Source organism: Electrophorus electricus, chromosome 9 (assembly GCF_013358815.1).
Source record: "Electrophorus electricus isolate fEleEle1 chromosome 9, fEleEle1.pri, whole genome shotgun sequence".
Taxonomy (NCBI): Eukaryota; Metazoa; Chordata; class Actinopteri; order Gymnotiformes; family Gymnotidae; genus Electrophorus; species Electrophorus electricus.
In genome coordinates, this window is record NC_049543.1 from 13,479,923 (window position 1) to 13,501,434 (window position 21,512).

Sequence of the window (21,512 nt, forward strand, 5' to 3'; positions counted from 1 at the left end):
ATTGGGACCCTCGTTCTTAGGTGTCCTTCTCAGGTTTCGGGATCATACTGTTGCTATGAATGAGACATCAGAGCAATGTTTCACCAAATCTGCCTCCTTCCCCAAGACAAGCTATTACTGCGCTTCATTTGGAGGGATAAAATGGAGGAGGAACCAACGGTGTTCAAATGGCAGGTACTCCCGTTTGACACTCTTTGTAGTCCCTGTTGTGCACTTCAGTGTCATGTGAGACCGCATACGTAAGGCAATGAGGAGATTGTGCAGACAACAGAATGAGCATTTTATATAGACAACTGCTTCCAAAGTCTGACTCTGTAGAGTCAGCCAGGAACTTCATTGACTGACTTTGTTCAGATCAGGTAATTTCCCAAGTAGAAAGGGGGAGGACAAAATCTTGGTTGATGGCTCTATATATGTGTATATTTATTTTATTAAGGAAATTTTAGATAACTGGAAATGTTTAAAATGATAAGCCTTTATTTTGAACAATATGGTAAATATTAGGAACTTAATAATTTAAGTACCTGTAAATGGTCTGGTCCCAGGGGGCGAAGAGTCTATAAGGAGCGGGTTATAAGCAGAGGCATCTTTTTGTTCTTGTTATTTCTTGACTGAATTCTTGTTATTTCTTGGTAGTTTTCTTTGAAATGTAATTTCTTCTTTGTCTGCTTAAGGCATCATGCCCCTGTCACTGGACTTTTGGGAAAATAAATCCACATCATTTGCATAAATACCACCTGTCTTGCACTCTGTTAAACATCTCACTAGAGGATACAATCAGACAAAGCATCTCAGATCAGCAGATCGCATTCAGATTTAATCCACCTAACGCACCGCACACATTTCGGCACACACCAGAGTATTAACTCCTTTTCAGGCTGAGAGATCTCTCATGTTTTGTTAAACTTGAGAAAATGAGAGCTGCACTATAAGGCTCCACCTGTATATTTTATAAGATGTGGGATCCTCTTCTTGAGTATTTAAAATAAATCCTGTCTCCTTTTGCCACTTTATAATTCAGTTCTTTGTAATTTACTTGTTGCACTATGCCAGTTGTTTAGACCAACTGATTACTTAGAAGACTTTATGAGCATGAGCAGTGTTATATTATTATTCATATTTAATAGACAGGTGAGGCCGATCTACGGAGTCTGGGAGACAGCTTAGAGAACGTGGAAGTTTGGTTTTGTGTCCAAAAGTACTTTTTCTTGAGATATTGCCAAGCCTCTTTCTAATTTTCCAGTTGGAAGAATATTGTTATGCCATCCTAAATCAGGAACAACTGAAAATTAAAATAGATAAAATCTTAGTGTTTTAATAGTTTGCTAGCGTGCATTCAGTAGTCAACATGCAGAAAACATGATATCTATTTTTTTAAATAAAATGTGTGGTTAAATGGGATAGAGGAATACTGTAGTCCAGTGCAATTCCTTCTTCTTAATGTTATATGTCAACTGTTTGATGATCTACTGAGTGTGCACTGAAATGATATCCACCAGTATTTTTGTAAAAAAAAACTAGACGATCAATACTGATTCATTATCAGTCAGTGAGAGATAATCAATACTCAAGAAGAGTTCTAGAGCAGTGTGGTGAGAGGTTTCAGGTCTTTAACAATAACGACCTGAGCAACAGAGAGCAGGTCACTGAACTGTTGAAGAAGACAGACAACATGTTACAGCAGAACAAAGGAAGATGCTATACCAACAAACCGCGGGAAGATGCGCTCCGCTTATCATGGGGAGATTTCTGGGAGAAATACAAGATGCATTTTTTACATGCAGCTCTCATAGTTGGCACAGCTGTGGTTGGCACAGTAGGAGCCCCCCGTCATGGTTTGGAAGTGGCTGTAACAGGGTGAAGTAGTCAGCCTAATATATTGTCTGGAAGATTCTGTGGGCTCAAATGAGGTAGAGACGCAGTAGTAGTGGCACATAAACACGGATAATGTGGAGCATTTACTGGGAGTCTAATCACTTTCTGTTTGTCATTCATTGTGAGTGTCTGAGCAGATGTGTGTTTCTAACACTACAGCTAACCCACATGCTATTTTGTAGGCTTTGAATAATTTGAATAGGTGTTTGTGAATACTGGTTTCCCAAGTAACTGTGACATTTATGTTTGTTATTTTTGTGTATATATCATGTATAACAGCACTAGTACAAATAAACAGAATTGTGGGATGATAATAGTTAAAGATGATAATAGTTATAGCTGATAATAGTTAAACTGATAATAGTTAAAGCTGATCACAGCCCTAAAGTATAATACATGTAGGCCACTGAGCCAAAGAGGGAAATGATCTCTGTAATATCATATAACATCATACTTGTATCAAACGTGGTATATCGTTATGATTTTCCAGTTTGTTGTCATATGTTAGTGTATCCTCAGTTGGCTTGGAGTTTTAACTCAGAAACACACACTAGAGAAATGGCAAAACTCCACAAAAACACACAACAAACAGACAGTTTAAATAGGTATGTAGTAATTAGTCCCTATAGCCAATTTATGAATGTGATAATTAGTTCTAGAAACCAGTCAGTATTCCAGGGACAGTTGGTGTCCTCTAGTGGCGAGAGCTGGAAGTGTACTTACGCAGGGCTGACCTGATGTTCACCTTGTATTAAAATGTGTTTTTGATGATTGGGAGTAAGAGATAGGTAATTCTCAGGTCTTAGAATGTGAAGAGTTGTATTATAAACAGGATTGAGAGTATGTAGATATAATAGCTGGTGGTATTTAAACCAGAATGTTTCAGAATTAAGTGAAATATCCAAACCAGGTTCTCCTCATGTCAGGACATGCAATACTCCACTTATATTCTACAGCTGGGTGGAAATTGGACAAGGAAGATATAAACAGTTGTAGCTCTTCAAAACTGCACGTAGCAGTAACAAAAATGCCATCAACTTACCGCAGAAAAAAAAACAAACATAAAAATGTAATCAACTTATCTCAACACGCGCGTGTGTGTGTGTGTGTGTGTGTGTGTGTGAGTGTTTGCACAGCTGATGAAGGACCTCATTCCAAATGTCCTGTTGCTCTGGAAACCTTGTGTACTACATTACGCTATATCAAATATCATCTCACATAAAGATGAAAATAAGTGTACATTTAGCTCTTCAAAATGAACTACAGTGTTCAGGTCACGACCTTCTAGAGCAACACCAATTTTACTGTTGATCTTTTTGTAAGTCAATAGTGAAAATGTTAAGATATTAAGATATAAAGATAAGTTATAAAGTTGCGATTTTGATATATTTCAATCATAAAAACACCCCCAAAACTACAAACTCCATCATGTGATCTGCTATTATTCAAACCTTAACATTCATCATCACAAGAAATAGTGAATATAGTGAATAGTGAAAATAGTGATAGTTTTCAATTTTAAAATGTTTTAATATGTGTGATATAATCGCAAAAATCCCTGTTGGTAAACTCAAAGCTGATCTGTAGGTAGACAAGACACAATAGCAGACGCGGTATTTAAATACGCTTGTGATCACATTATATGGAGCCAATAGAAATGTATTATGTCAAATGTGAGCATCACTCAACAAATGACAGCTGATTCAGCCTGATGAACATGGACCCACCAACTAAATAATTAAGGGCTGTGCACTCTTCCCCTTCTAGGCTCAGGTCTAGGAGGAGCTGAAGCACATCCAAAACCTGGTCTGGACTCTCAAGACCGGGTTGGAAACCTTTATTCGTCTTGCCATCATGGCATGTGTTCTACCAGCACAGGAGGCAGTGGGAGCATTTGATCGTCTGGGTTTCACGTTCGTGGAACGCAAGTTCAGCTAGACGTACAGTGTAAGCGCATAAGCGCATGCAGGTGTAAGAAACACACAGAGGGTTTTATGCTTTGATAAGTATTGAAGCATCAGCCTCGTGACTCTACCCGCATCACGCAAGTCTACACAAACATCAAAACAAACTGCTGACATATTGTTTAAACGCAGTATTCTGTGGAGTGTCTTTCTTGTTTTATTTCCCAAAATCATGATTTCAAGCAATTGTTCCATTAGCATTCAATCAAATTAATCAGACAGTAGACATTTATAGCCGCTGTGATCAAACAGCAGCATTTTCATCAATTTGCCAATAGGTGGGGCATTGGAGCACTCAAACAGGCTCACCTGGCATTCCACTATTACTCCACAAACAACAGTTTTCTCCAGTGAGTATTAGGTTTAATCCAATGAGTTGCTTATACCCAGTCTCAGATCAGATGAATGATTTGTGGTTTTGTCCACTAGAGGGCGCAGATGCACAGTAGTTTGTATCTCTACCCTAACAGTCCATACCCTAACATTGCATGGTGACCACTCATGAAATATAGCTCAAAATAAGCAATATCTGTTCATGAAAATTCTCTTGTTTAAACTTTACTAATACAACCCGATTATATTTATCACATAACCACATATAAAATATAATCAGCAATTTTTCAGTAATTCTGCACAGCATTTTTAAATTTAAAAATCATTTTTTAAAAAATGGGAAACAATTACCTGTAAAAACTGTGCATTTTTGTTCTACATTTTTATTGTGGGTTTAATTATATTTGGATAGCAATCATTGTGGTTTTCACATTCAAATTGCAGCTCCCACCATCAAATATAATAATGTGTATACATGCGCGCGCACACACGCGCACGCACACGCACACGCGCACGCACACGCACACGCACACGCACACACAGGGAAAACAGAAGCCAATATGGCCTTTCAAAGCAAGCTTAAACAAGGTCACTGTTGACCTGCTGTGTAATTATTGTTATGGAAATGTCTGTTAACTGTTTATTTTGATTTTAGCGCTGTTCAGATCAAAGGTTTATAACAAAACAGTCACAGAGAGTGTTTTAAATTAACACATTTTCTGCCTCCAAATGGGGTCAGATGTGACCGCTTCAGAGAACAAGTCTAACCAGTGATGACCAGTGATGACTGAATGAGCATGCGTGTAGAGGAATGTTCCGAAGAAGCAGGAAGGCTGGAGGAGTGCTCTGTTACCATGGCATACAGGGGTTAGGGCAGTCACGGATAAAAGACTCCAACTTCCCACTAGCAACCTCCATGAGTGTTGTGTATGTAGTTAACTACACAGGAGAGACAAATAGAAATGGTATCGTTAGCAATGTATCAAAAATCAACATCAAAATTTGTCATGAAAATCTCGTTAAACAATTAGGTAAGGTAACACCCACTTTGTTCAGCACTGGCTTTGTGGAAAGGACGTCGTAGACAGTCTTCACGGATATATTCTGTAAGGGAAATCCAGAAACCGTGCCATTATCTGTCCAAAGCAGTCATGGGAAGAGTCCTGGAGCCTAAACCACTACTGCAGTCAGAGGCCAAATTATCTATAGTTGTGGTCCCCAGTAGCATTTCTGAACCGGCATGTGCTTTTTACATTTTATGTCCATTAAACCCAATCCATGTAAAACATCTGAGCTCTGGAAAGAAATGGTTTACTGACATGATGAAAAGTTTTCAAATTTTGAACAGGAAGAGATACGCACAGATTGTGTGGTCTGGTTCATGCATTTCATAGCAGGAGTTCTGCGGTCATCCAAGAATAGAGGTGGTTTCCAATGATCATAATTAGTCTCCAGCACATACCATCGTCCCTGCTGTATGTCGAGCCTAAAACACACACACGCACACACAGGTTAGCCTTAGTTTATGGATGTCTTTTGTAATATATACAGTCTTATAATTAAAATTCTATTAATATTTTAATATTATAATAATTCAAATTATGTTAATATTTAAATATTATAATTATTCAAATTATATTAATATATGTATGTATTACTGTATTATAGATTCTGTGTGCGCTGAAGAGTGTGTGTGTTTCTCACAGTAACAGACTGATGTCATGCATTCTGGATTTTTTAATTTTTTTTTTAAACATTTCCAGGACAACAATGGACTAGCAAAATGGTTATTGCTGTGTGTTTAGGATGATATATGTATATGTGTGTGTGTGTGTGTGTGTGTGTGTGTGTGTGTGTGCACGTGTGCACTCACTCTAGGGGGTGGATGCTCTTTATTCTGGATGATGTATGTGTGATTTGGGGTGTGTGTATGTACTCACTCTAGGGGGTGGATGCTCTGTGTTCTGGATCGGGTGATGATACATGCCTCGCCTGTCTGGTTCCCTCCCAGAATGAAGTAGGCAGGAGCCAAGAGCTTGGTGTCTGATAGCTGCTTCTTGGCTTCTGCATAGCTACAGGAATGCACGTACCTCATCATCATCATCCTCAATGCACACAGTCCAACACAATAATGACTGTGTGTGTTATTACCTTGTTTATATTGACCTGTTTTAGGTGTATAGTAACTGTACTAATGTAACCAAACAGTAAGTAGTGTAACATTTCTAAAGTTACACTGTTACAATAAGTTCTACTCTGTATCTGACAACATCAAGGAGCAATATTAGCACCAATGTTACTAGACCGGTACTCTATGTGGACAGGTCATTAGTAGACTGGTACTCTATGTGGACAAGTCATTAGTAGACTGGTACTCTATGTGGACAAGTCATTAGTAGACTGGTAGTCTGTGGATAGCTCATTAGTAGACTGGTACTCTATGTGAACAGGTCATTATTAGATTGGTAATCTGTGGGCAGGTCACTAGTAGACTGGTAATCTGTGGACAGGTCATTAATGGACTGGTACTCTATGTGGACTGGTTATGATTTTCTCTTAAATATATCTGAGAATCATAGTACCTGTGTCTGTAGAAATATTCCCATCTTAAGTGGTGGTAGCTTTGCTGTTAGAGAACTCAAATTGGCCCTACATTCAAACCCTATCTGGCAACAGCTGCAGCTGTGCTACCCAGCCTCTGGAATCTTTACCTGGTGGCGTTCTCCAGGATGGAGCGCGTCAGGAAACTCATCCATATGCCATTCCTTTTCCCCAGGATCCACTCCAGAATGCCTGCAAAGACATCGCCATGGTGATGCCGTGGTGAGGCTATGCCAGCACACGTCAGCTCACCCACTCCACCTCACCCCATAAGCCTGTACCCTAGGTATTCACACAGTGTCACTGAACCAAAGGTGAATCACTGGGCCTCTCGCTCATTCTTCATACACCACACAGAATCACCAATATGAGAGTCGTATTAAGTGTAGCCAGATGAAGGAGTGAACTGGGTCTGGTTCTGTCTAAATGTAGCGAGAGTGAAGCTGATACACAGGCCAAGGGTCATGAGGTAGAATACAACCCACTGGATGTTCTTTTTCATTTTATTTGTGCTGTGTTCAGGGGTCTGTGTCAGAAAGCACTGTTAAAACAAAGGGAAGGTTGTGTTTGGATATTCTGTGAATGCATGTTTATGAATTTATGCTGCATTCATAACATCGTACATTACATACATTGTACTTATAAAAAAGTTTATTAAAAGCTTTGGGTAACATCTGGCCTTTGGTGAAAACCAGGCTACTCAGCACTGTACGCTTGATTATGGGTCCTGAAGTGTGGACTACGCTGAGAGTGGACACTTGATTATGGACCCTGAAGTGTGGACTACGTTGAGAGTGGACACTTGATTATGAACCCTGAAGTGTGCACTAAGCTGAGAGTGAACGCTTCATTCTGGATGCACACTCACCAATGTAGCCTCCATCCAAAGTGAATCGCTCATTCATCGTGAGGGTGAACATTTGCTTCAGAGGGAAACAGACAGAGTGGAACAAAGAAAAAAGGAGAGACAGAGGGAGGGAAGGTGAGATGGTAGGAGAAAGAGACAGAGAGTTCACAAGTCATTAATAGTCTCATGACATGATGATGTGATTAGTGACAAAAACAGCTTTCAGTGTTATTTCCTTAAAAATCAACAGCAGAAGTGAAAGACGCCTCTAAGCACATGCTAAGCCCGTGTTATGGACAAGCTGTGTCACTGACATGCATCCCCAACAGTTTCTTTGCTTTCAACGACACACACAAAAGCAACTTCAGTGCCAATAGGTCCCCCTGGTGGAGAATCTTCAGCTTGCTAAACATCAGCATGCAAGTAAAACCTGAAATGCTGCATCGCAAGTAAACGGGCAGGGTTGAAATATGACTCAATTATCATCAATGGTGCCATTATGACCACTCTTATCTTACAGGTCTGAGGCCAGTCAGCATGCCCACATAGCCAGCGAAGTTGGTGGACTTGAAGACAGTGCGGTTGTTCCGTCTGAAGTCAACATTCACCACAAGAGGCTTCAGCTTCTCTGTCATCACCCATGATTTGTTCTTCCAGCTGCAGTCACACACAAACACACACACACACACACACACACACACACACACACACATATACACACACATACACACACATATACACACACAAACACACACACACAAACAACCACACACAAACAACCACACACACGCACACACACACAAACACACACACAAACAACCACACACACACACACACACAAACAACCACACACACACACACAACCACACACACACACACACACACACACACACACACACACACACACAAACATTAAAGACAACGCTCATTAGATTTTTTGTACTGCTATATACTATTTGCAAAATGCAGAGACACAGACACACGCACACTGACAAAAAATGAAAGAAAAAAAAAAATACAACCATAAATTTGAAAACACAATTTTTCTTCACTCTATTCAGTTACATTCAGTGAGTTTATTATTCTGTCCTCAGCAGATGCAACTGCATGTGTGTGTGTGTGTGTGTGTGTGTGTGTGCAGATGATTTCATTAACATTTACCACCCCCCCCAAAATGTCCTCCAAAGAAACGGGGCTTATTGCTGAACTGACCCCATGAAGAGACCGAAGTCCAGATTTCTGGCATGGATGAGGTTTCCTGCAAAAAAAAACATAGTGTGTAGCTCAGTGTGGAACTGGAGCAGGAGTGGAGCATTTACCACCACGCTGGAACGGAGACATGTTGAGGGCCCTGTGCGTGTGGGTCAGCTGACAGTTCGCTTACCGGCAGGGTCCTCTGCGACCAGCGAGGTACACACAGTGAAAACCTCATAGAAAATGTTGAAAAGGATGACCTCACCTTTGAAAGACAAAGAGGTAAAGACAGGCAATGAATAATAAGACAAGTTGCTGATGCAAAATTAAATGTGTAAACAAAAAGTCATTACGCAGTAAAGATTCTAAGGGCCTGTGTGACTGACATTTTAGCGCTCCTATTCACTACACAGGAATGAGGCCTTCATCCTGTCTTCCACAGGGCTTTGGAAAAATGCAAGAGATACTGTAGTCCTTCATCTACTACACCACAACTGCTCACTCAAAAGAGTAAATAACGAAACAAAATCATGTTGAATTTCTCACCTAAGGGGACACCAGAAGTTGCTGCAACGCCTTTAATCTCCTCATTGAAAGGATACGGGAGGGTATCAACCATCAACGGCTAGGAATCAAACGTATCACATGGTGAATCAATACTTGGCTGTTAAGAACATTTAACCAAGTCACTATAAAAAGAAGTACTACATTCAAAATTACAAGGGAAATAATTGCTGGGCACATGCCAATATGAATAACAGTGCCTATTCACTGCCTTGTTGTATTTAGACAATTTAGGAAGGAATCTAATATTTCTATAATAAATATTGAAGAAAAAATGAAAGCCATTACATAACTTTTAAAGATGACAGTGCAGTCCTGCTAAATGGATTCTACCAAGTGAAAACTGTTAAGGGGGGCAAGTGATATGTTAATTTTACTGAAATAAACAAGGCCTAGTACAAAATGTTTCTGTGTGTGTGTGTGTGTGTGTGTGTGTGTGTGTGTGTGTGTGTGCACACTCACTAAATCTCTGTCCACAAGATCAGTGAGTTTCCCGCTAGGGACGAAGGCGTCTGCTAGGTCTTTGATTGCCTGGATCATGGCCTCCATCTATATTTAAAAAAAACCAAACAGATTCAAGGCCACATTTACTTATCCCAGTGAAGGCACTGGGTCAAACCCCTGTGTTTGGAGCAACAACATTTACAATTTTGAACTCTTATTTTAAAAAGTTAAATCCAGGCTGACATACTTAGCTGGATATAGACCCTTTAAATGTGTACAATAACGGAGAGTGTTTTCACATGAAACCCCGTGAGAGTCTCCTCGCTAGTCCAGCATGCATTAGGGTTTATGCAGTGAGAGGAGAGAAGGGGTGAGGTCACCCAGGGCAAAGGTCAGCTCACGTTATTCTTTTTGTCCGTGATAACGTCTGTCCATCTTTTGCTAGGGGGCAGATCGAGATCCACAGTGTACCAAGGCACTTCGCCTTTAAACCTAAAGAAACAGATGATGTTTCATGTGTATTAAAGTCAAGACCGTAAAGGATGACGGGCGTGCTTAGTCACGCGCTAGGGAGGCGCAAACTAAGGGCAGCTAAATATGAATGACAATTAGAAACCCAACGTCCCAATCGATCATTATCTACTTAACAGGACTGCTTCTTTACTTGCGTTAGCCACGAATATCATGTATGAAAGCATATAAAACGGTAACAACAAAAAATACGCACGTTGGTCCTTCGGGTGGATACATGCCCGTGCGACAATCTTCGGTGTACTGTCAAATAAAAACAGCCAGTCCGTACTTAGTTAACACCAGAAAGGGATAGTTTATCAGTGGAGATTTCCTCTCTAACGTTTCTAATTTATCACACAATTTTTAACCAACAGCTCTCCCTAAAGCTTAAATCACTGTACTGTGTTGACGTTTGCTCCATTGGTGGGATCAACTCACCGTAATTACGGAAACACGCGTCTATCACAAATAGCGTAAATACGACTTACCGGAGGCACATACTGCGCTGTCACGTAGGTAAAAACTAATAAACAATAACAAAAAACTCCGCGGGTCATGACTACAGATCTGACAGGACTCCAACGTCTCATGGCTTTCTCCGCGGACATAAACACGGAAGTTTGCGGTATTCCTCGTGACAATGGATCAAACCATTTCAAACCGGAGGGTGTTGCAACCTGATTATAATACAAAACAAAAGCCAAGCAAGCGGCGGAAGGTAGACGAATACCCAAACAAGTCCGCGAGTGAGTAGTGTAGTATTTACACTGGTTATTACACATTTTAATAATTAGCTACAACAGTGGATTTATTTGATTTTTAATCAGAATTTAATAGTGTGCATGAATAATGGATACACTCGTTTTGTACACTGTCTACTGTGTGAATCGGACACAAAAACTGTCATATTTGACTCTTAACTCTAAAAAATCTAAATGTAATTATTTCATTAATTAAAAAAAGATTAATCAATTTTCTGATATTATAATTGATATTACAGAGCTCTTTCTCTCTCTCTCTCTCTCTCTCTCTCTCTCTCTCTCTCTCTCTCTCTCTCTCTCTCTCTCTGTGTGTGTGTGTGTGTGTGTGTGTGTGTGTGTGTGTGTGTGTGTGTGTGCATGTGCGCAAAGGTTCAAAGTCACCAACAGTCAAAAGAATGAAATTAATAATCATTTACAGTATATGGGCTTTCACCTATGATATTTTTTACTGCCACTCAGTAAAACACACGGGCTCATAGTTTCCTTGTGTTTTGCCAAACATCAACTAACAGAATTTTTTTTATTTTTCTTATTTGAAGTACTTGTAAATGTATTTTGTACATGTGGAATATGAATCAAATGTAAATGTAAATGCAGTCAATGAGACTGGTGACAGTTGCAGATGAGAAGGGCATAGAACATGCGTATATCCATCGTAGCAAAGAGAAGTCAGTGCATATGGGTTTCTTATCTGCTCCTACTGACTGTCTGATAAAGTCGAAACTCATCCCCTGAGCAGAGTGCAGTAGGAAGAGAAACAAACAGGACAAGAGCAGCTTTCTATCTGCCAGGTAGGATCGCAAAGTTAATAAACAGAAAAACAGAAAGAAATGAACTATGTAGTCTCAAATCCAGGAAAAAACTGTAACATGCAACATTATGTAACTGTGTAGCTGTTACCCAAATAACGGAGGTGGAGCATTTTATATAAAATATAGTCATATCGTCACTTTGCTACATCTATGATTTATCATTACCACAAAAACGTTCTAAATGTTTTTCTGATATATTGTATAATTTATAATGGATTTGTTATTATTGTTATTAGTTTATTTGAATTTGAATCAGTGACAACTATTGTCTTTTGGGCATGGTTTTTACCCATGAAGCTCAATTTCACTGTCCCACATAAACAGTTCTGATATACAAGTCTATCTGATAACCATAACGGGTCACACGGACATTTCGAATGGGTGGCTAACTGAACTGAATATCACTTTTTTAGTATTTTATGATTTTTGTTTTATGTCTTATAGCTATGCTACTGATAAGCATTGCATTTGTCCTGACTTGCTCTCTCTTTACCTCAGCAGGTAAATACAGCACAACTTTATATATATATATATTCCATAACATCTTTAATTAATTCAATTAAATGAATTAATGAGCAATCACAATTGCTGTGACTTCATGTGTCCCCCCTCTCTCTCCCTCTCGCTCTTCTTCTTCTTCTCTCTCTCTCTCTCTCTCTCTCTCTCTCTCTCTCTCTCTCTCTCTCTCTCTCTCTCAGAGTTCTCTGTATCTGTTCCTGCTCCTTCAGTTTCTGCACAGATGGGAATGTCGATTGTCCTGCCTTGCAAAGTTTCTCTCTCTTTAAATGATAAATTATTTGAAGTTCGGTGGTACAAGAATGATGCTTATGATAGTCCAGTTCTGCTCTACAAGGATCTGGAGGTCCAGGAGAACGTTGGAGCTTCTCAGTACAAGAACAGAGTGTCTCTGGTAGGAGAACTGGAGAAGGGGAACATCTCTCTCAAACTGGATAACCTCACACTCGCAGACAGAGGGGAATATGTCTGCTTGGTTAAGAGTTTTGAATGGTATGACAAGGCTAGTATGACTTTGAATATTATAGGTAAGAAATTTTAAGTTTGGCTTCATTCCAAATAATTTACATATTCATTTAGTTTTGTTTCATGGCAAATTTCTGGAAACATCTCATTTTAAACAATATATTCAATTTATATTATATTATATTATATTATATTATTATTCAATGTGAAATCATGACCACCCCCTCCCCCACCCTTATCCTCGATTCTTTTCTGTAGTGATTGGATCTCATCCTCTCATCTCATTGGCTGATGCTGTAGATCAGGTGAATGTTACCTGTGTGTCAGATGGATGGTCACCAAAGCCGAGCCTCACATGGAGAGACAAAGGAGGAAGTGAACTCACAAACAGCCATAGCCGCTACAAACGTGGTACTATGTAAAAGATATCTACTGCATGGAAATTGTGCTTCTAACCAACATGAATGCTGGATACCATAATTTCTCTCCGCTCCTTCTCTTTCTGTGTGTACTAGACTCGGAGGGGCTGGTGAGTGTAATGTCCTGGGTTCTTCTCTCTCCTTCTGGGTCAGACTGGATCTCCTGTTCTGTGGGTTTATCTGATCAGGAGATGAGAGAGAGCAGAGTGCTACCACTCAAAGGTAAAACAGATGCTACATCAAAATCTAGTTTTAGCACTATTGGTTACAAATGGGGTAATACCAAATCCCAAGATCACCATAAAGTGGTTCATTAAGTTTAATTTTCAACACTAATCCATGTTGGTATGTCTGTAGGGTTCTGGAGAGAGGCGTTCATTTCAGCTCTGTTTCTTTCTTTAATTGTCATCATTACTCTCACTGTTCTTCTTCTCTTAGTAAGACAAGGTACTGAAAAGAACAGAAAATCATTCCTTGATACTGAATTGCTGCACATAAGGCCCAAAACTCCATGGCAATAATACCATCATTATTTTTCTAAATAGGTTTACTACCACACTGCTCATCTCGGAAAAATGCAAAATTGGCAGGTAAAACTGATCATTTTCTAGCATTCTGCCCAGTGACATCTGCATTATGATATTACTGGTTTGTTGAGATAAAATGTACTTGTGATGCAAACAGTGCTAAAAAAGTCCCAATGACTTGTTATCAAACTACAATGTGTTGTTATCATACTACAACGCGTTGCTATTAAACTACAATGCTTTGAGAACTCTGTTGTATATTGGCATCTCACTGTGTCCAATGACTTAATATATTTAATAGAAAACATACAGTTAGTGTTTATTTACATTTTTAAAAATGTTGACATACCATGATTTCCATTGCTCAGTGGTAATTCCTCTAGTCCAGTCTAACTGCCACTAGAAATATGATAATGTTAATTAGAATACTGCAGCTGTTCAGTCGTCTCACTGAGAGAAAGACTCAGAGAATCTCACAGACATAAAGGCTCGGAGAATCTCACTGACAGAAAGGCTCGGAGAATCTCACTGAGAGAAAGGCTCAGAGAATCTCACTGAGATAAAGTTCTATAATATGACACTTTTGAAGTGTGCTTTATAAGTGACATACATGAAGAATACCAGTGTCTTAGAGAGAATATTATGTAGCCCCTCGATTCCACATTAAATTATAAGTCAGAAATGTTGTCACACATGTTACAGTGATAAATGAATGATATTTATTTTTCATTTGTGTCATTCAGTCAGCTCTCAGGAACCCACACCAGACGAAACAGTCCCGCTTGCAGGTAACCTGTGTGGACTGGTTGGTTTAGGATTTGTTAAGCTTTTCACTTTCACTCTGCTACATTTCAAAGTAAAATATCTTCCTTTTCACTCCAATTCAATGTGTATATATGCGACAGGGTTGCCTAAAATGTCTAAGAAAATATATAACGCACTTTCAAACTGAAGCCCACCAGTCATAAAACAGCACAGTTTTTAACTGGCTGATTCATTTGACCAATTGCACCAGTACAGAAGCTGGAAAGCTAGAAACAGGTATAACTTTTGCATTAGAAAAACAGAAGGGTGTATGTAACAGGATAGCGGGGGGAGATCAAACAAAGGCCATGCCAATAATGGAGATTTATTTTCCCCCAAAAGTCCAATGGCAGGGGCATGATGCCATAAGCAGACAACAATTAAATTAAAAAAAAACCCAAAGAAAAAAAAAAAATTCAGTCATCAACGCCAACAGAGAATTAAACCCAAATAAGGAAACTTAGTGTGTTTCCAATTATGGCATTCAATCAACGCGTCTCTCCATTGCTTTTCAAGGCCACTCCTTATATTTAATCTTCACCCCTTAGACTGAACCATTCTAGATATATAAATTATTAAATTCGTAATATTTCTCCCCTATGGTTCAAAATAAAGGCTATAATTTAAAACACTTGCCCATTATCCAAAATTCTCTTATTAAAATAAATATACCCATATCCAAACACAGAGCCATTAATCCCAATTTTATCCTCCCCTTTCTACTTACCTGCTCCAGTAATGTGAACCAAAGACTACAACTCGCCCTCAATTCTGGGCACAACTCTTTTAACTCGTCACCCTTACAACCGCTGAACAAAACAAGTAGGTATATGCCTTGAACCCAAACTCCCATTACCTTATTACAATAAATATACCCATAGCTACACATATACATTAACTTTAGTAGTTATCTACAGTCAGTTGGCCAGCTTGAACAATGTAAGACAATTACTATTATTATTTTACAGAACTCCAGCAAACGGCAAGTTTGTTCCCTCTAATAGTAGGGTAATTAGAATAAAAGTCTTTCAGCCCTGTGTATTGTCCATGTTATCCCTCTAATATTTGGCTCTCCTGTTTATCCACATGGAACGGGCTAGAGTCCCGTTACAGTGTAACATGTTAGTGTCTGGGGATGTTAGGGCACTGCAGAACCCTTAGTCTGATCTCACTCATATGTTTCAAATATTTGAACAGAATAAGTTATCCTTTAATTTTCAAGGTATCCTCAATTCAGATTGATCAAAATAATAATCAAATACAATAATTAAAATTGTTCACTAATATATGTGAGATTTATTACAGGCAAATCCATAATAACAATCCCTAGGACAGTCAAGGGTGAAAGAACCAAGAAAAACAGAACCGGAATGCTTGACAAACGTGAAAAACAAAACATGAAAGCAAATACATAGACAGGCAAGATACTAATAGGTTACAAGGCAGAATACTGAACAAAATACAGAAAACAAGGAATACATACACAGGCACAGTACATGGACAGCTTATCAAACAATAACCAGCAGCAAAGGAACAAACAGGGCTCAGATAGTCAGACTAACAAAGGCAAACTAGGAAAAGGTGAAGCGCAGCAATGAACAGTGGTTACGCTTATTATATATATATGCATACTGCATGCGTGCCACCTCATTATCCCTTCATGAGCTAGATCGGTGTGACGACAAAGCTGCAACAGGTAGAGATGAACACTAACAAAGTTATTTACAAAACACGGAGCAAGCAGCTAGCCAGTCAATGTTGGGTTCACACACTGCTAAGTGTGCGGATTTAGTAGGTGCAGAGATTTGCTGGCTGGCTGTTACAGATGGATTTGCCAAGGCAAGAAACCTTAAAATCTGCTGGGCAGAGATGCGCAAGACGAGTTAAAAATTCCTGCTTTAAGAATCAGATATTTCTTCATTTCTATCCCATATAATGATATTTGGTAGAAAAGATTTTAAATGAATATTATGCTTTCATTGATCTAACATTGCCATTATTAAAGTTCCAGAGAAGAGCACAGAGAAGATGGTTGCCTCTGGTGAGCTGGTCTCATTGTTTATGGCTAGTGGGAAAGGTTTTCATATTAGTGTACAACTTAAAACAAGGAAGCAAAGCAGCCTGCTTTATAACTAGTATGTCTGAAAGAGAACCGTGTCTGATATGGTGATATACTTGCAGGTCTGATGTCGCAGTCATCTGCACCTCCGGTGTCTAATGAAGAAATAATACGCAAGTGGAAAAAGTTAAAAAAATCTAAAGGTAAACAATCTCACTCTGAGTTTTCATTCCATTATGTATTTCAGTCCAGTCTGTTCATTTTAATGACTTTTTTTTATTTGACAGTGAATCTCACTCTTGATCCGGAAACTCTTCAGAAACCTCTGATCGTGACGAGGGATAGGAATGGTGTTTACCGTGGACAGCTGACCAAGGAGGGACTGGGGCTCACTTTTCCTCATGTTCTGGGTAAAGAAGAGCTCTCATCAGGACAGCAGTACTGGGAAGTAACAGTGGATAAAAATGCAAAGTGTAAAAGATCATGGCGTGTGGGCGTGACTCAAAAACCCGCCTCTGAAGGTGTGATCAGAGCTCTCTGTTACGAAGAGCGTTATGGCATATATGCCAGTACTGACCGTCACACTCTAATACCTAATGAAGGTCACTGTACCATGCTCGGGATGCTTCTAGACTTCAAAGATCACACTCTGTCCTTCTATAATATAGACAAACAATCTCATCTCTACACTTTCACAATGAATAATACAAATAATATTAAATATTTTGCTCTAGTCAGCCCAGGAATTAAAGATCAGTACCCTGTATATTTGAATAAAAAGTGATGTGAATTTATTTTCTTACAATTTTTTAAGATGTTCTATTAAGAATAAATAGTCCTGTTTTTCCTGTTTGTCTGCTACCACTGGTATACGTGTTCTGTGACTGGCCCAGTCAGTGTGCAGAAGTCTGCCTAGTTACAGTCATAAAGAAGAGTCTGTAAGAAAAGGCTTCTTGTGGTCACTTGTTTTGTCAATGTTGTTTATTTTAAGTGAGCATCATAATTTGACACAACAACCAAGACTCTATAAAATAAAAATAAATGTCAATCAAATTGGTACATTTCTACTCATTTCCTAACTCATTCCTGTCACGGAACGCTCGCCTCCCTCGAATCACGTGGTTGGGCCAGCCACGTGTAGTGGGAGGATCTGTTTGTGGCCACACCTGCAAACACCTGCACCTTGTTTGTTTGTATGTATTGAAACCAGTGTCGAAGTGTGCAGAGTGTTGGTCACTGCAGCTGTAATGTAGTAAATGGTTTGATGTAATGTTCTCTTTGTCAATATTAACCGTATTAGTGTTTACTGTCTATGCTTAATGTTAACAGCTTTTTGTTTGTATTAATCGTGTGTAATTCTTGTGAGTGCCGTTAGTGTTTTATGTTAAATGTATGTCCCAGACGTTGGAGTCTGCGGATCCTGCCCCTTGCCCTGTGGCACTCGGGCCACCTCGCGTTACAATTCCCTAAACACTCATATCCTAACTTATTACCTACACACTCATTTCCTAAACACTCATTCCCTAAATACTCATGTCCTAAACACTTACTCTCATTCTCATTGCCAGGATTTTACAGAGGCTTCACCTCATTGTTGATGCCTCTACAAGTGAGACCATTTGATAATGTAATAAAACAGTAATACAATAAACCATCAGTGCACATAAATATTAATACAGTAAAAAAGAAAAAAGAAATAATGCTTTTTTAAGTCAAAATGTTTTGGTATTATGTGATATGTCTTGAAGAACTCAGGTTTAAGTCCAAAACTTCCCTTTGAGGTTTGACTTGGAAAAAAACTCTTTCAGCATGAAACACAATTAACATCTACATCTGTCTACTTACAGATCAGGAAGAACCCAGTCTCAACCACAGTCTCGCCCACAGTCTTACCAACAGTCTCACCCACAATCTCAACCACAGTCTCACCCACAATCTCAACCACAGTCTCAACCACAGTCTCAACCACAGTCTCGCCCACAGTCTTACCAACAGTCTCACCCACAATCTCAACCACAGTCTCACCCACAATCTCAACCACAGTCTCAACCACAGTCTCAACCACAGTCTCAACCACAGTCTCAGTCACGATATGCTGGTATCCAGTATGAGGATAAACATAGTCACATTATTACAAGTCTACAAATAGTTTACATAAAGCAGGTGTTACTGTGTAAGAGTATAATGAACCTAGGGGCCAAGAACCGATACTTCAGTACCAAGTCGATACCAAAATTACGAAAATGTGTCAGTACTTGTTTTGCATGGCACCTAGGATACCCAAAATACCGCTCCTGTCATGTGTCCTGGAGACTGTGATTCCTGAACTGAACTGAAGGGAATTACCATGGAAACCTACACACCATGACAAGCCTACTACATGTGTAATGTGACAGATGGAGAGGTAAGAAGAAGAGGGATGGAAACAATGTAATGGTGTTGGCAAATACAAGATGAGGAGCAGTAGTTTTGTTTGTTTTAAATACTTAGATGCTATGTGCCACTGCTTTTGTAATAGTAATATTTAATACGAATATTAATATTTAATGTGTTTATAAATAAACATACAATACCAGTTGAAAACTTGGACACATCTACTGTTTATTTTTATTTTCTACATTTTAGAAAGGCAGCCAATGTATCAAAACAAGAAAATAACAAGTATTTATGCTGCATTAAACAAATATTGAGTGTGTTAGAGTTTACATTCTTCAAAGTAACTATCCTTTACTTTGACGACAGCTGTACACGTGCTTGGTCTTCTCTTAAACAGCTTCATGCGGCTGCTGTGAGGCTTCTGAGGTAATAAAAGAGCATTAACATGGAAAAGAGGCCTAACATTGCATTAGACATATTAATAATGTAAAACATAAAGGAGTATAGAGAGTCTTTGTCCTTTCAGAATGATTTGCATACAGGGCTCCTGTAGAGGCCTCTGCTGGCTTCAGCAAAGGATCCTGGGTAGGCTTTGGTGGACCTCAGTGTAAGATATATGACTTCTCCACCAGGCTCAGGATGGTACAGAAAACCAATTTTCTTTAGGACAAGGTTAAGAAAAGTCTTCGCTTGGAATGTGGTGGTAACGGGTTACAACTGGTGTGGGTGTTTAATGTCAGTTTGTATATGTTGGTTTGGATGTAATGGTGGCGAATGCAAACCCTATTATGTAAAACGGTGGGCTGAATACATAATCAATTCTGACCAATGTTTAAAAATGTGGGTTCTTTGTTTGGTTGTTAGACATTCTCTGGAAGGTGTCTCAATAATTCTTGTTAACGTCAACTTGCAATAAACGATGGACCAGCTATTCTCTTTAACTAATTCTGAAGTCTGCATCTTCATTGAATGTTTAACTTTACAACTAGCTGACTGGGGATTTAGGAATGACATTTCTACATCAGTACTAAAGAAATTCTCCCATATGTTGAACACTTGTAGGGTGAGGGACTAAAGTTCTGAATGAAAACATTTTTATTTATTTCTTTTATAGGTGTTTTTTTTTTTTGGGGGGGGGGGGGGGGGGGGGTTGTGTGACACTGAGCACAGAAGAAAGCAGGGTTAACCAATACTATATAGTACTGTTGTCAATTATTGTTTTTAGGAACTGGTTAATTCATCTCTGTTTATCTGCGCGTGAAAACACACATATTTTGGAGGTTCCAGTGCTCTAAAAACAGATCTTTTCTACAGATAGACTCACCGATCCTACGCTGCATTTGCAATTCAAATGTGTTTCACAAAAGCTGTGTGTCCTGCCCCATCTGTCACTATATATATATATATATATATATATATATATATATATATATATATATATATATATATATATATATATATATATATATATATATATATATATATATATATATATATATATATATATATATATATATATACATGTGTGATACATGACCTGTTGAGCTTTGTTAATCAGAGACTAGCTGGACAAACCCAAAGCCACATGCTGAAGTGATGTCCATTTGTGACGGATGGGGCAACATGAAGAGGGGAGGGACATAGAAGGAAATACAAGAACAGGGGAGGAGAAGAAGTAAAGAGAAGGAGAACAAATGAAGAGCAATCACCGAACTAAGAAACTGTTAGAAAATAATAGAATTCACTGCTTTTGTTTTGTTTTGTTTACTTTTTCAAATGCTTTTTGCATTTGGGTTGAGATCATGAATTGTGATGTTTTTAGTATTGTATGTAATGGTTGAGATATTAGTGTGTATATTAGTGCAGTAATCTTATGTAATTTATATTGAAGACAGATTTGGATTTTTTTTTACCCTAGAAATGGATGGAAACATCTTAAGGACCTTAATCTTCATCCTCTCAGGTTTGTGTGTGTGTGTGTGTGTTTGTTTGTGTGTGTGTCTGTGTGTGTATGTGTGTGTTTGTGTGTGTGTGTGTGTGTGTGTTTGTGTGTGTGTGTGTGTGTGTTTGTGTGTGTGTGTCTGTGTTTGTGTGTGTCTGTGTGTGTGTCTGTGTGTGTGTGTGTGTGTGTGTGTGTATGTGTGTGTTTGTGTGTGTGTGTGTGTGTGTTTGTGTGTGTGTGTTTGTGTGTGTGTTTTTGTGTGTGTGTCTGTGTGTGTCTGTGTGTGTGTCTGTGTGTGTGTCTGTGTGTGTGTGTGTGTGTGTGTTTGTGTGTGTATATGTGAGAGAGAGAGATAGAACGAGAGCAAGTAGACAGTGTGAGAGAGAGATAGTTGGTATGAGAAGTTGGTGAAAATTGGTAGCCTATGTCAGTGTTTATGCCTGGTTCTTTTGCGTGTTGGAGTGTGATGGTAACACACAGTAGTCGGCACATGGCT

The 21,512-nt window shown here is 38.9% G+C and overlaps 2 protein-coding genes across 2 annotated transcripts; one reads left to right on the forward strand and one right to left on the reverse strand.

Annotated features, from left to right (window-relative positions):
• Positions 1-3,973: 3,973 nt before the first annotated feature.
• asah1b (N-acylsphingosine amidohydrolase (acid ceramidase) 1b) lies at positions 3,974-10,971 on the reverse strand. The gene is made up of 14 exons (XM_027031842.2): positions 10,824-10,971; positions 10,550-10,596; positions 10,224-10,314; positions 9,841-9,927; positions 9,361-9,439; positions 9,005-9,079; positions 8,833-8,878; positions 8,139-8,277; positions 7,642-7,696; positions 6,884-6,965; positions 6,113-6,244; positions 5,535-5,658; positions 5,220-5,276; positions 3,974-5,111 (listed from the first exon to the last, which is right to left on the reverse strand). The coding sequence occupies exons 1-14, from the start codon at positions 10,941-10,943 to the stop codon at positions 5,022-5,024; spliced, it is 1,224 nt and encodes a 407-aa protein (XP_026887643.2). The 5' UTR covers positions 10,944-10,971; the 3' UTR covers positions 3,974-5,021.
• Positions 10,972-11,570: 599 nt separating this feature from the next.
• On the forward strand, positions 11,571-17,663 carry LOC113591365 (butyrophilin subfamily 1 member A1-like). The gene is made up of 9 exons (XM_027031840.2): positions 11,571-11,887; positions 12,353-12,409; positions 12,607-12,951; positions 13,148-13,300; positions 13,405-13,530; positions 13,666-13,755; positions 13,854-13,898; positions 16,800-16,901; positions 16,986-17,663. The coding sequence occupies exons 2-9, from the start codon at positions 12,355-12,357 to the stop codon at positions 17,480-17,482; spliced, it is 1,413 nt and encodes a 470-aa protein (XP_026887641.2). The 5' UTR covers positions 11,571-11,887; positions 12,353-12,354; the 3' UTR covers positions 17,483-17,663.
• Positions 17,664-21,512: the final 3,849 nt, after the last annotated feature.